Source organism: Lucilia sericata, unplaced genomic scaffold (genome assembly GCF_015586225.1).
Source record: "Lucilia sericata isolate MDLA Ls3-8-SP2 unplaced genomic scaffold, ASM1558622v1 Contig000191F_arrow, whole genome shotgun sequence".
Classification (NCBI taxonomy): domain Eukaryota; kingdom Metazoa; phylum Arthropoda; class Insecta; order Diptera; family Calliphoridae; genus Lucilia; species Lucilia sericata.
Window position 1 is genome coordinate 439702 of NW_023994219.1, and position 15557 is coordinate 455258.

At 28.3% G+C, this 15557-nt stretch overlaps 1 protein-coding gene across 1 annotated transcript in view; it reads right to left on the bottom strand.

The window, feature by feature from the left end:
* LOC119601791 overlaps positions 1-15557 on the bottom strand; it is a 163700-nt gene that overhangs the window by 72709 nt on the left and 75434 nt on the right. The window contains 1 exon segment of the mRNA XM_037952935.1: positions 8469-8570. Within this exon segment, the coding sequence (XP_037808863.1) occupies positions 8469-8570 (102 nt within the window).

The window sequence follows — 15557 nt, forward strand, 5'->3', positions numbered from 1 at the left end:
AGATGTCCATCGAACGTTTGTTTCAAAGACTGTTATTGATCTTCAGAATGTAGCGATCGTTGGAGCATATTTTTAAAAGAAAATTCTGCTGATCGCTAATGATATTATCGATTTGAAAAACAATCTTCTAGCGATCGTTTGAAAACTAAAATTTCTATAGAAATTAAACGATCTTTACAAAAAACGATCTGTCGATCATTAACGATCGTTTGCGCTAAATTCTGTTGATCATTTCTACTGATCGTTTAAGAGAAAAAATTTCTATAGAAATTTTGTTAAACTTAAACGATCTTTACAAAAAACGATCTGTCGATCATTAACGATCTGTTGCACTAAATTCTGTCGATCATTTCTGCTGAAAACTCTAACGAGATTTAACAAAACTCCGGCGATTGTTGGCGATCTTTAGAGATAAAGTTTCTACTAATCGTTTACGATCATATTTCATTCAATGATACTGGCGATCATTTCTTTAGAAAATTCTGTCGATCGTTAAAAAACTTTGCAGTGAAACTATGGGGATCGTTTGCGATCTTTAGAAGAGCATTTTATATAAAAAAATTCTTGTGCTCATTTACGATCTTTACAGCAAAAGTTTCTATAGACAATTCTCTCAAACTGTAACGATCTTTACTGAAAATTGATCCTTAGCGATCTTTAGATGATCCTTTTTATACAGACAAAATTCTTCTGATCGTTCATAATCTTTAAAGCAAAAGTTTCTATGGACAATTCTCTCAATATAGAATAGAAAACACGACCGATCGTTAAAAATCTTTAGGGAACATTTCTGAGATCATTAATGTCCATTGGTGCAACATTTTGAAAGGAACATTTTTGCGATCGTTAACGATCTTTAGCGATAATATTTCTGTAGAAAATTTATGATCTTAACAGAAATGTTTTCTTAGAAATTGTCGACGATCGTTGAAGATTTTAACACATAATTTTCTATATAAATTTACCGAAAACTCTATCGATCGTTAGTGATCTTCTTGTAAAAATTTTCTATGAAAAAATGTATCGATCCTTAACAGAGCAAAGTTCTTGCGATCTTTAGTGAAAATTTTTCTGTTAAAAACGATCGTTAAAGGTCTTTAGATCACAAGTCTTTATTGAAAATTGTGTCAATCTTCAATGGTATTTGGCGATCATTAACGATCTTTGACGCAAAGTCCTATGGTGAATTCTGGCGATCGTTAATGATCCTTTGCGATAATATTTCAATAGAAACTTAATGATCTATTCATAATTTGTTCTAATTTGTAATCGATCGATTTTTCGAGATTGTTTTCTACTTTAATTTAACGAATATTCTACCGATCGTTAGTGATCTTGTCTATCCTTATTGATATTCATTGGAAAACTTACAAACTAAAGCTTATGGGAATCATTCGATCCTTAATAAAGCTTCTAAGCAAAAGCTCCAGCTTTTCGTTAAAGCTCTAGCTTGATGTCAGAGCAAAGTAAGTTTGTTAAAGCTCCAGCTTTTCCAAAGCAGAAAAGCTCTAGCTTGTCCGGCTTATAAGTTTGCAAAAGCACGAGCTTTTCTAACCTGAAAAGTCTTCCTAAATAGAAATATCTATGTCTGGCTAAAAGCTCCAGCTTCTCTAAATATAGAGATTTACAATATTTGTTAATTCTACCTTTCCATTCCTCTGTCAAATCGCTGTCATTTTCAAATTTTAGCAACTTAATCATGTTTGTCGTTTTCGACTTAAAACTCAGCTCTAACTGACAAAAGTTTTTTGCAAAATTGTAACACTTTTTTGTGGAGATTTCTTTACAACTACAACAACAACAAAAATACCTTTAATAACATACTATATTTTAAGTTTTCCTATAAGTTTGTCGCACTAACTAAGTGTCTGTCGTTCCGTTTGTCTGTCTATACGCCTGTCTGTCTGTACGTCTATATCTTTTTGGCTTAAATACGTATTTCTGGGGTGCTAAGTAATACTCATGTTGTTTTTGTTTTTATTTTTAAAATTTGTTCATGTGTTGCATGGTGTATTTTCTATATACAATATGTTTCTTTTTTTTAAGCTGCATGTCTCTAATGTTGATGTTGCATGTTATTATGTAACATGCTTTAGGGGGCCTACATTTTTTTCGTTGTGGTTTCTCTTATACATAGTAGTAGTAGTTATTGTTGTTGCTGTTGATGGCAGCTTAAGTGTGTGTGTCTTGCTAAAAATATATTTTACCAATAGACTACTACTGTCTACTATTTTCAGCACACACATGTATGTAGTTTATAAATGGAACGAAAAATTATCAAACACCAACGCTAGATGGGAAGAATTGAAAAGGGAACAGTGGGGCATTTTGTGCTAAAAAAATACTAAGAAACTATGTTAAATTAACTATTTCTTGTAAACACTTGTTCCACTGCTTGCTACAACTTTATATAGTATATGATGATAGTGAGAAATTGTAACACTTCATGATTATGGCGTTTGACAAAAACAGAATTCCAAATTCATATTATAAAAGGAAATTTAATGACAATTATTCGAAGCAACGGAAAATCTTGACTTTTTCTATAGAGGAAAGACAGATCGTTATTGTTCCAGCTTTTTAAAACAGAGCATATTATTTACTAAAAATCCAGTTTTTTGCATAAAGAAAATACTGATCGTTCTAGATCAAACTTTCTAAAAAAGAGAGTTCTAGTTTTACCAGACACGCCAAAGCTTCCAGATTACTCTTAGACAGCCAAAAATGATAGTTTTGGACAAAGCTTTTCTAAACCTATAAGAATGATCTTGAGCTATAGCGACCGATCTTATTTTTATAAACAAAAACGGCAATCAAGAAGATCGAACTATTCTTAACAGAATAAATAAATATAAAGAAAAGACTATTCTGTTCTAAAGAAAAGACTATTCTGTTCTAAAGAAAAGACTATTCTGTTCTAAAATAAAGCAGAAACAGTTTTAGAAAAGCTTGAACAGCCTTAGAAAGGCTTGGAACAGCTTTAGCAAAGCTTGAACACTTTAGAAAAGTTAGAAAAGCTTAAACGGCTTTGGAAAAGTAACTAACTAACTAAGTAACTAACTAACTAACTAACTAACTAACTAACTAACTAACTAACTAACTACTAACTAACTAACTAACTAACTAACTAACTAACTAACTAACTAACTAACTAACTAACTAACTAACTAACTAACTAACTAACTAACTAACTAACTAACTAACTAACTAACTAACTAACTAACTAACTACTAACTAACTAACTAACTAACTAACTAACTAACTAACTAACTAACTAACTAACTAACTAACTAACTAACTAACTACTAACTAACTAACTAACTAACTAACTAACTAACTACTAACTAACTAACTAACTAACTAACTAACTAACTAACTAACTAACTAACTAACTAACTAACTAACTAACTAACTAACTAACTAACTAACTAACTAACTAACTAACTAACTAACTAACTAACTAACTAACTAACTAACTAACTAACTAACTAACTAACTAACTAACTAACTAACTAACTAACTAACTAACTAACTAACTACTAACTAACTAACTAACTAACTAACTAACTACTAACTAACTAACTAACTAACTAACTAACTAACTAACTAACTAACTAACTAACTAACTAACTAACTAACTAACTAACTAACTAACTAACTAACTAACTACTAACTAACTAACTAACTAACTAACTAACTAACTAACTAACTAACTAACTAACTAACTACTAACTAACTAACTAACTAACTAACTAACTAACTAACTAACTAACTAACTAACTAACTAACTAACTAACTAACTAACTAACTAACTAACTACTACTAACTAACTAACTAACTAACTAACTAACTAACTAACTAACTAACTAACTAACTAACTAACTAACTAACTAACTAACTAACTAACTAACTAACTAACTAACTAACTAACTAACTAACTAACTAACTAACTAACTAACTAACTAACTAACTAACTAACTAACTAACTAACTAACTAACTAACTACTAACTAACTAACTAACTAACTAACTAACTAACTAACTAACTAACTAACTAACTAACTAACTAACTAACTAACTAACTAACTAACTAACTAACTAACTAACTAACTAACTAACTAACTAACTAACTAACTACTAACTAACTAACTAACTAACTAACTAACTAACTAACTAACTAACTAACTAACTAACTAACTAACTAACTAACTAACTAACTACTAACTAACTAACTAACTAACTAACTAACTAACTAACTAACTAACTAACTAACTAACTAACTAACTAACTAACTAACTAACTAACTAACTAACTAACTAACTAACTAACTAACTAACTAACTAACTAACTAACTAACTAACTAACTAACTAACTAACTAACTAACTAACTAACTAACTAACTAACTACTAACTAACTAACTAACTAACTAACTAACTAACTAACTAACTAACTAACTAACTAACTAACTAACTAACTAACTAACTAACTAACTAACTAACTAACTAACTAACTAACTAACTAACTAACTAACTAACTAACTAACTAACTAACTAACTAACTAACTAACTAACTAACTAACTAACTAACTACTAACTAACTAACTAACTAACTAACTAACTAACTAACTAACTAACTAACTAACTAACTAACTAACTAACTACTAACTAACTAACTAACTAACTAACTAACTAACTAACTAACTAACTAACTAACTAACTAACTAACTAACTAACTAACTAACTAACTAACTAACTAACTAACTAACTAACTAACTAACTAACTAACTAACTAACTAACTAACTAACTAAACTAACTAACTACTAACTACTAACTAACTAACTAACTAACTAACTAACTAACTAACTAACTAACTACTAACTAACTAACTAACTAACTAACTACTAACTAACTAACTAACTAACTAACTAACTAACTAACTAACTAACTAACTAACTAACTAACTAACTAACTAACTAACTAACTAACTAACTAACTAACTAACTAACTAACTAACTAACTAACTAACTAACTAACTAACTAACTAACTAACTACTAACTAACTAACTAACTACTAACTAACTAACTAACTAACTAACTAACTACTAACTAACTACTAACTAACTAACTAACTAACTAACTAACTAACTAACTAACTAACTAACTAACTAACCTAACTAACTAACTAACTAACTAACTAACTACTACTAACTAACTAACTAACTAACTAACTAACTAACTAACTAACTACTAACTAACTACTAACTACGAACTAACTAACTAACTACTAACTAACTAACTAACTAACTAACTAACTAACTAACTAACTAACTAACTCACTAACTAACTAACTAACTAACTAACTAACTAACTAACTAACCTACCTAACTAACTAACTAACTTAACTAACTAACTAACTAACTAACTAACTAAACTAACTAACTAACTAACTAACTAACTAACTTTTTAATTTTTTTAAAAAATTTGGAACAATTTTCTTCAAAAAATTTTCAAGATCGTTCACTTTAGAACAATTTTCTTTCGATTTGAAACAAATTTCTTTAGGAAATTTTCAAAATCTTTAAGTTAGTTAAACTATCTTCTTTACAAAATTAACAAAATCTTCGATTTAGACCATATTTTTAATAAAATACTTTTCAAAATTCGATTTGGAACAAAGTTTCAAAATCGTGCGACTTGGAACATGGACCTTTTAAACAAACTTCTTTAGAAAATTTTTAGAGAAATGCCAAAAATATTATGTTAAAAAGAGGGAAAAGGTGGCCCTTTAAGGTCCCCATGTCCTTTCCAAAAGTACCGGTTTTTGGTAGTTGCATCTCTACAACATAATTGTTGACTGATTAATTACTCTCATTAGTGTTTTGGTGGCAAGTATTAAGTATTGTTGCATTTGTCTATATAGTACAGGTTCATAGATTACAATAACAACAACAAGTACAATAAAAACTATAACAAACTGAAAATAAAGATTACATAACTGAAAAAGCTGAAAACAACAACAACAATGTAATAATTTTTCTTATTGCTGATCATTATGTTTTCAAAAATTCCCAAACTACAAAAACAACAACAATAAATATTTAATAGCAAACAACACTGACAATGAGGAGAGCCAATTGCTGTGTATGTGTGTGTGTGTGTTTCTGTCTATGTTCAACATGTTATTTTGAATGGATTTTTGTAGATTTTCCATAAAAATTCCCAATTCGTTTGACGGAATGAATAAATGAATATTTGTTTGATTGTTTGTTGGAAAAAGATGCATGTCTGAATGAACTCCATAATGATGCAACAGTTCAAGATGCACATTTAACAAGCTGTTAAGTTGAGCTCTATCTATGTTGCATGTTTAACAAGTTACTTTCTAATGAGACCATTAATCGGTGGTATATGTGTGCATTATAATCTTTAGTTTTTTCTCCAGTAGTTTATTACTATTTTTTATTAGCAGGTAGTAATAAAATTCGTTTGAGAGTAATAGCTATAAAGGTGAAGTAATAAATTGATATTACCAAAGAAAGAAAAGAAAAATGTTATTAAGTGGAACTAAATAACTCGGAAAATTATATTAATGAGGGATGGCAAAAGCTATTTTTTAAAGAATTTTGAACATAAATTTAAAGAGATTTGTTTAAGGAAGATATATTGTTAAAAATAAAGAGACAAAAAAGTCTCAAAATCATTTGATTTGTTCAACTAAAACTAGAACTGAACTAGAACTGAACTAGAACTGAACTAGAACTGAACTAGAACTGAACTAGAACTGAACTAGAACTGAACTAGAACTGAACTAGAACTGAACTAGAACTGAACTAGAACTGAACTAGAACTGAACTAGAACTGAACTAGAACTGAACTAGAACTGAACTAGAACTGAACTAGAACTGAACTAGAACTGAACTAGAACTGAACTAGAACTGAACTAGAACTGAACTAGAACTGAACTAGAACTGAACTAGAACTGAACTAGAACTGAACTAGAACTGAACTAGAACTGAACTAGAACTGAACTAGAACTGAACTAGAACTGAACTAGAACTGAACTAGAACTGAACTAGAACTGAACTAGAACTAGAACTGAACTAGAACTGAACTAGAACTGAACTAGAACTGAACTAGAACTGAACTAGAACTGAACTAGAACTGAACTAGAACTGAACTAGAACTGAACTAGAACTGAACTAGAACTGAACTAGAACTGAACTAGAACTGAACTGAACTAGAACTGAACTAGAACTGAACTAGAACTGAACTAGAACTGAACTAGAACAGAACTAGAACTGAACTAGAACTGAACTAGAACTGAACTAGAACTGAACTAGAACTGAACTAGAACTGAACTAGAACTGAACTAGAACTGAACTAGAACTGAACTAGAACTGAACTAGAACTGAACTAGAACTGAACTAGAACTGTTTTTGTTCGTACTTGTTGGACACAACATATTAATTTTCAAGGCTGTTTGAAACCGTTTAAAACAAAAATACTTTTGTTAAAAAAATTATTTTACAAAATGTTCTTATTAGTTAGCTCATAAATACTGTTTAAAATAAATTAAAGAACTACTTAAGCAAAAACTGAAATTACAAAAAAAAAGCAGAGGCGTGGTCTTAAAGAATTTATAATAATGAAGGGGGTTTTTAATAAAGACGATTCTATAGATAAGACTAAAGACAAGTCTATGAGAAAAACTAGTCTGTAGTCTAGTCTATAGTCTGGTCTATAGAGTTGTATCTTGTATATATCTTGCTAGTTATTTCCATTTCCATTTCTAACTTTTATCTTTTTTCTCTATTTCAGAATCTCCTCCAGCATTAGCAACTGGCAACGCTCTTGTCTCCTAAAAACGTGAGTGGTTTTGATTTCTTTCATTGAATAGAAAAAAAAATTGAAACAAATGTTAAACCAAAATGCAAATAACAATTATGTCTTTAAGGTGAGTTTTAGTTAATAACTTCCCACTCAATAAAATAATACAAGAAATAATTATATAAAACAAAAACGTTCTATAAAATGTTTAAACAATTTCAGTAAATTGTTTGCCACAAACATGTGTTCAAACGGTTCAAAGAAAAAAATTATATTATTAAGATAAACTCTAGATAAAAAACCAAACAATGGCTTAATGAGGTTCTTTATCTTATAACTTGGATATCGCTTATGGTAGCTGTGTTACCCTCTATTCATAAATTTATTAATATTTTGACAACAATTTTATTCAATGGTTTCTCGGTTGTTTGAAAAAAAAACTGTGTTTTAATTTCTTGTAATTGTTACCGGCCTTTCAAGGTCATTTTGTTGTTTGTTTCATATTTTTAACCACCTTTTACTTTAAACAATTATTTTTTTTGTTTAGTTATATTTTCAAGTAATTTGTTTTAATATTTTTTTTATAATGTTTTTCCCCCTCTATTTAAAATACTTATTATATATTGTTGGCAATTACTTACCATTACTAAATCGCCGGTTACTTCATGACGTCTCATTAAAATTGCTGCCATATTTTCTTCATCTTGAAAGACTTGACCAACATTATCACTGGTATGATTAAGCTGTAATTTAAAAGAAAAAAAAGAAAATTTAATGTTAAACTTATTAAAGTTAAAATAATTAAAAAAAGCTTTTAGTTTATAAAAGAAAACAGAAAATAAGTAAAAAGACAGACATTGAAAGCCAGGGTTAAAATAGCAAAGTTTAAGGTCCTAAAAGTGGAATGAAAATATAGTATTTCAATACAAAAATTTGTTAATAACATTATTTTTATTAAAAACGTTTGTTTATAACAGTTTTTTCTAGAGAAAAAATTTTTTATAACAGTTTTTGTAGAGAACTATTTCTGTATAACAGTTTACTCTTGGAATAATTTTGCTTATAACAGTTTTTCCTGGATAAAATTTTATATACAACAGTTTTCTCTAGAGAAAATTTTATGTATAACAGTTTTCTTTAGAGAAATTTTTCTGTATAACAGTATCTCTAAAGAAAATTTTAGGTATAACAGTTTTCTGTATAAAAAATTTCATTTATAAGCTTTCCTAGAGTATATTTTTTTTGTATAACAGTTTTTATAAGGAAATTTTTATGTATAACAGTTTTCTCTAGATAAAATTTTATGTATAACAGTTTTTTAGAAGAAATTTTATGTATAACAGTTTTCACTGGATACAAATTTATAACAGTTTCTCTATAGAAGATATGTGTATAACAGTTTTATCTTCAATAAATTTTTTTGTATAACAGTTTTTTAGAAGAAATTTTGTGTATAACAATTTTCAATGGATAAAACTTTATGTATAACAGTTTTTTTTTCTAAAAAAAAAAATTGTGTATAACAGTTTCTCGATAGAAAATTTGTGTATAACAGTTTTATCTGAAATTTTTTTGCAGTTTTCTCGATAGAAAATTTGTGTATAACAGTTTTATCTGACATTTTTTTGCAGTTTTCTCTACAATAATTTTTATGTATAACAGTTTTTTTAAAAGAAATTTTGTGTATAACAGTTTTCATTTGATAAAATTTTATGTATAACAGTTTTCTGTACAATAAATTTTATGTATAACAGTTTTTTAGAAGAAATTTTGTGTATAACAGTATCTCTATAGAAAATTTATGTATAACAGTTTTATCTGACATTTTTTTTGCAGTTTTCTCTACAATAAATTTTATGTATAACAGTTTTTTCTAGAAGAAATTTTGTGTATATCAGTTTTTCTATAGATAATATCTGTATAACAGTTTTATCTGTCATTTTTTTGCCGTTTTCTCTACAATAAATTTTATGTAGAAGAAAATCTGTGTATAACAGTTTTCTTCAGATTCATAGCCTTATCTACTTAATGAGCTTTATCTGATCTAAAGTCTGGTGGATTGTATGATCATTAGTATTTGATCTATAATCTGATCATTAGTCTGATCTGTACTCTAATCCTAATTCAGATCTATAGTATAATCTGGTATATAGTCTGATTTACAATCTAAATATACTGATCTATAATCGGGTCTTTTGTATGCTATTTGGTCCAATCTAGTCTATAGATAGCCTATTATCTAATATAAAGTTTGGTCTTTAATCTGATCTATAATATAATCTGATCTATAATATAATCTGATCTATAATATAGTCAAGTCTATTGTTTGATCCTTAGTCTGTTCTATATTCTGATCTATAAGCTTTTCCATAAGCTGTTCTACTCATAGTCTGATCTAAAGTCTAACCTATAGTATGGTTTATAGTGTGATCTACAATCTGATCAATAGTCTGATCTATAATCGTGTCAAGTGTATGATCTTTAGACTCATCTATAGACTAGCCTATTGTCTGATTTGAAGAATGCTCTTTAATCAGATCTGTAGTCTGATATATAGTCGCGATTATAATCTGATCTTTAATATAATCTATAGTCTGTTTTTTTTTGTTTGATCTATAGTCTGAGCTACTTAATAGTCAATTGTATGATCTTAAGTCTTAAGATCTTTAATATAGTTTATTCGATCCTTAGTCTGATCTATAATATGATCTATATTCTGATTTATAATCTGATCTGTCATAGCCTATAGTCTGATTTAAAGTCTGATCTATAAACTGGTCTATTGTATGATCTTGACTCTAATCTATAGACTAACCTGTTGTCTGATCTAAAGTCTGTTCTTTGGTGAAATCTTTAGTCTGTATTAAAATTTTATGTGCAATCTAATGCATAGCCTGGTTTATGATGTGATCTATAGTTTGATCAATAATCTGATTTATTATCTCGTTTATAGACTGATCAATAGTCTGATTTATATTAGGGTCTGTTGTATATTTTATATTCTAATCTATAGTCGTGTGGGACTTTCCGTCAGATCTGTTCTATAGTAAAACCAATAGTTGGCTGTATTATCTGATCAATAGTCTGTTCAACAAATAGGGTTTTTAATCAGATCTGTAGTTATGTCTGTAGATAGGTTTAAAGCCTGATTTGTAATCTGATCTTTAGTATGATCTATAGTCTAGCCTATTGTTTGATCTTTCGTTTAATCTACAGTCGGATCTGTAGTATTTTATATTGCTTTATCTGTAGTCTAGTGTGTACATAGTCTGATCATATATTTGATCTATAGTCGGAACTATAATATGATCCATACTAATGTGTATAGCCGGTTCTTTTGTCTGATCTTTAGCTCGATCTCTTGTGTGATCTATTTTATATATTGAGACATAGTTATGTCTATAAACTGGTCTATAGATGTATTGTTTTATATAATGTTTGATCTACAGTCTGATCAGTCTCAGTGGTCTGTTTGATCTATAGTCTGATCAATGGCCTGCTTGATCTCTATAGTTTGATCTTTAATATTTCTATCAAAAAGTGCAGAAAAATATCTTTTTGGTAAAAGTCTCTATAGAGAATTATGTTCTTTTGTTACAGAAAATGTTCTTCACATTTTAACATAACAAAAGTTTTAAGACAAACAACGGTGCCTTATGACGCCTCAAATACTCCACCTGACCTGTTTTTAAACGTATTAATCCATGTTGTATAAATTAGAATAACAAATTTTTATTAAGAAATCTTTGATAAGTGATTAATTTTGAAGAGAAAAAAACAAAAGACTTAATGAAAATTATTACCAGCTTAGAAATAGAAAGCGCTACTAAACAGAAAATTAAATGGCAATTTAAAATCAATGTTTTATTAGGCAGACACGTGCCATAAAGAAATGTAAATTATAAGAGGTTTATAATGGAAAAAAAAGAAGAGTTCGTAGACTTAGAGACGTCGCAGAATTAAATAAAAATAGAAATAGATGAGTAGATATTAATTAAGAATAATTTTTTGAATATAAAATTTAAATATTTTAGAAAAAATTGTTAGTTTGTTTAAGATGATTAATGATGGTGAGAAAAATAACTTTAAGTTTGGAAACTGATTTTGGAACATAGTTTTGAAGTTAAATCCAGTTAATTTTTAGGATTTTTTTTTTTAAATTTCTGTTTGTTGTTGTTGTTCTAAACTTGTTGGCGAAAAAACCTTGAAAATTTGAACCTTATTTTCACCATGGCCTCGTTTAAACTGCCACCACCACAACCCACTTAAGCGGGTTTTTAAATCAATAGAAAAATTCTTAAAATTATTATAATTATTTTGCATTTTTTGTTTAACAACAAAACCAAAACAAAGCAGAATAGAACCAAACCAAACTTGTTGTGTAAACCAAAAAATAATAAAAATAAATTTTAACTGCACTTGTTCTAAACTCTGGTTTAAAACAAATTCAAGGTTAAAATTGAAAAAAATCTTAAAAAAAACACAAACTAAAACACTGATCTAATAGATACAAAAGACACAACAGCAAACAAAAACATTACACCTGAAAACAGCAACAAATTGCCACCGTAAAGCAAGAAAAAAAAACAACAACAACAAAAACAAATATATTCTTTTCAATCGCACCGCACAACATGTCAACACATTTTGGCGGTCAAACAACAAAAACTCCATATTGAACTCTAAATTAAATTATTTAAAAATTTGTTAAAAATTCAAAACAAAATTTTGATTTATGTCCTCCGTCACCGGTTGCGTATGAGTAACATGATCTTTAAAGCAATTTGGTTTAATATTAGTTCTCATACCATTTCAAAATCTAATCATAAATTGTCAATTAAACATAAAAATTGCTGTGTTAATCATAAATTAGAATTCTCTTTTGAAAGTGGTCTGAACCATAATTTTCTATAACTTTTAATTGCCACAATTTTATAAAAAAAAAACATAATTATTTACTGGTTATAATTAAATAATTAATTACATTGAAATGCTTAAAGATTTGTAAAATAGTTTATTAATTGCTAAAAAAAATAACTTTAGATTGAGTCATATTGAGATAATTGTTAAGTTATCAATCGGGTTTAATACTTGTTACACAAACCAATATCTAAAAAGACACTTTTTCTATAGACAAGTCGCTCAACAGACTCTTTTTCTTTAGACAAGAGCATAACAAAGAAACTATTCTAAAGAAAAGATTTTTTTTAGACTGACAGACAGATCTCTGATATATTGTGTGATCTACAGTCAGATCAATAGTTTAGTCTATAGTTTGATATGTAGTCTGATATATAGATTGTTCTAAAGTCAGATCTACTGTCTGATCTATTGTCTTATCAGAACAATAAACTAAGCGATAGTCACACCTATAGTCTGATACATAATATTTCCAATAGTCTTACAGTTTAAGCAATAGCCCGGTCTATAGTGAGCTCGATAATCCGATCTATATTCTGATCCATAGTCCACTCTTTATACTGATCGGTATTCTAATCTACAACCAAATCTATAGTCTAAACAATAAACTGATCTTTAGCTAGGCCTATAGTCTGGTCTATAGTTTGATCTATAGTCTGATTTATATTCATTTTATCTGTAGTCTGATCTCTAATCTTATCTATAGTCTGATCTTATCTATAGTCTAATCTATAGATCAATCTATAATATGTTCTTTAGTCTGATCAACAGTCAGGTGTTTAGTCTATAGTCTGTCTGTAGTCTGCTCTCTATTCTGATCTATAGTCTGGTATATAGTCCGATCTATATTCTGATCCATAGTCCACTCTATTGTCTGATCTGTGTTCTGATCTACATTTCAATTTATAGTCTAATCTATGGTCTAACCAATAGTCTGATCTATAGCCAGGCCTATAGTCTGATCTATAGTTTGATTTAGTTATTTCTGATTTATAGACTGCTCTATGTATATACTTATCTGTAGTCTGATCTATAATCTAATCTATAATATGATCTATTAGTGTATAGTCTGATATACATATATTCTGATCTTTTGTCTGGTCTCAGTATAGTCTGAGGATCTGAATTCTGATAAAAAGTCTGATTTATATTCTGATCTATAGTTTGATCTATAGTCTGATCTATATTCTATTTCATAGTCTGATCTATATTCTAATATATAGTCTACTCTAGTCTAGTTTAAAGTCTTATCTATATTTTGATCTATAGCCTAATCAATAGTCTAATCTATAGTCTGAAATATTTATATCCTGATCTATATACTTATCTGCCTAACCAATAGTCTAATCTATAGTCCGATCTATTTATATCCTGATCTATATACTTATCTGTACTGTACTGATCTGTAGACTGATCTATACTCTAATCTATAGATCAGTCTATAATATGATCTATAGTCTGGTCTATAGTGCGATTTATATTCGACTCTATATTCTGATCCATAGTCTACTGTATAGTCTGATCTTTAGTATCATATATAATCTGTTCTACAGTCTAATCTACATTCTAGTCTATAGTCCGATCTATATTCGAATCTATATTCTGATCCATAGTCTAATCTATAGATCAGTCTATAATATGATCTATAGTCTAGTCTATAGTTCGCTTTATATTCGAATCTATATTCTGATCCATAGTCTACTGTACAGCCTGATCTGAAGTTTCATATATAGTCTGATCTAAAGTCTACTCGACATTCTAGTCTAACGTCTATAGTCCGATCTATATTCGAATATATATTATAATCCATAGTCTACTATATAGTCTGATCTATAGTCTTATATATAATCAGATCTACAGTCTGTTTTACTTCCACTCTGATCTTTCGTTTGATCTATAGTTTTATGGATTATAGATCTGATCTATAGTTTTATCTTTGGTCTGATCTATATAGTGATCTATAGTCTCGTGTTTTGTCTTTATTTTTTCTGTAGTCTGATCTATAATCTGACCTTTATTTTGACTTATAGTCGGGTCTTACCTATATTCTGATCTATAATCTGAACTGTAGTCTCATCTATTGTCTGGTCTATCTATTATATAGTATCATCTATAGCAGATCTATAATATGATCTATAGTCTGGGCTATAGTCTAGTCTATTGTCTGAGCTATAGTTTGATCTCTAGTCAAGTCTTTAATCTGTTAGTCTAATCTATAGTGAAGTCTATATTCTGATCTAGTCTGACGTATATTCTGATCTATGATATATATATATATATATCTGTAGTCTGATCTGCAGTCTAATCTATGGTCTGATCTGTAGTCTGCTTTTTATTCTGGTTTATTTACGTATGGCCTATTCTACGGTTAGACCTATAAACTATAGTCTGTAGATTAATCTACAGTCTGATCTATAGAATGATCATTGGTCACATCTATAATTTATGCTATAGTAGGGTTTATAGTCAGATTTTTACTCTATAATCTATATCTTCTATCTATAGTCAGAACTGGTAAAGATCAGAATCTACAGAGTCACATAACCTTTATGCAATCTCACAATTTCTTTTATTGTCTTAATTTTTCACATGACAACAGTAATCTAAAGATCGATAGAACTTATTAAATTTAATTCCAAAAATTTTGTTTTTTTTTTAATTTTTTGCCTTTAGGGCAAGTAGGTGTCTTAAATCTTTTGTTTGTGTCTCCAAACTTAAAGTAATTAATAACTGTTTAAAAATGCTAATAACTTAATTTATATTTTAAATAAACTGTCAACATATTTATATATTTCTTAGAATATATTAAA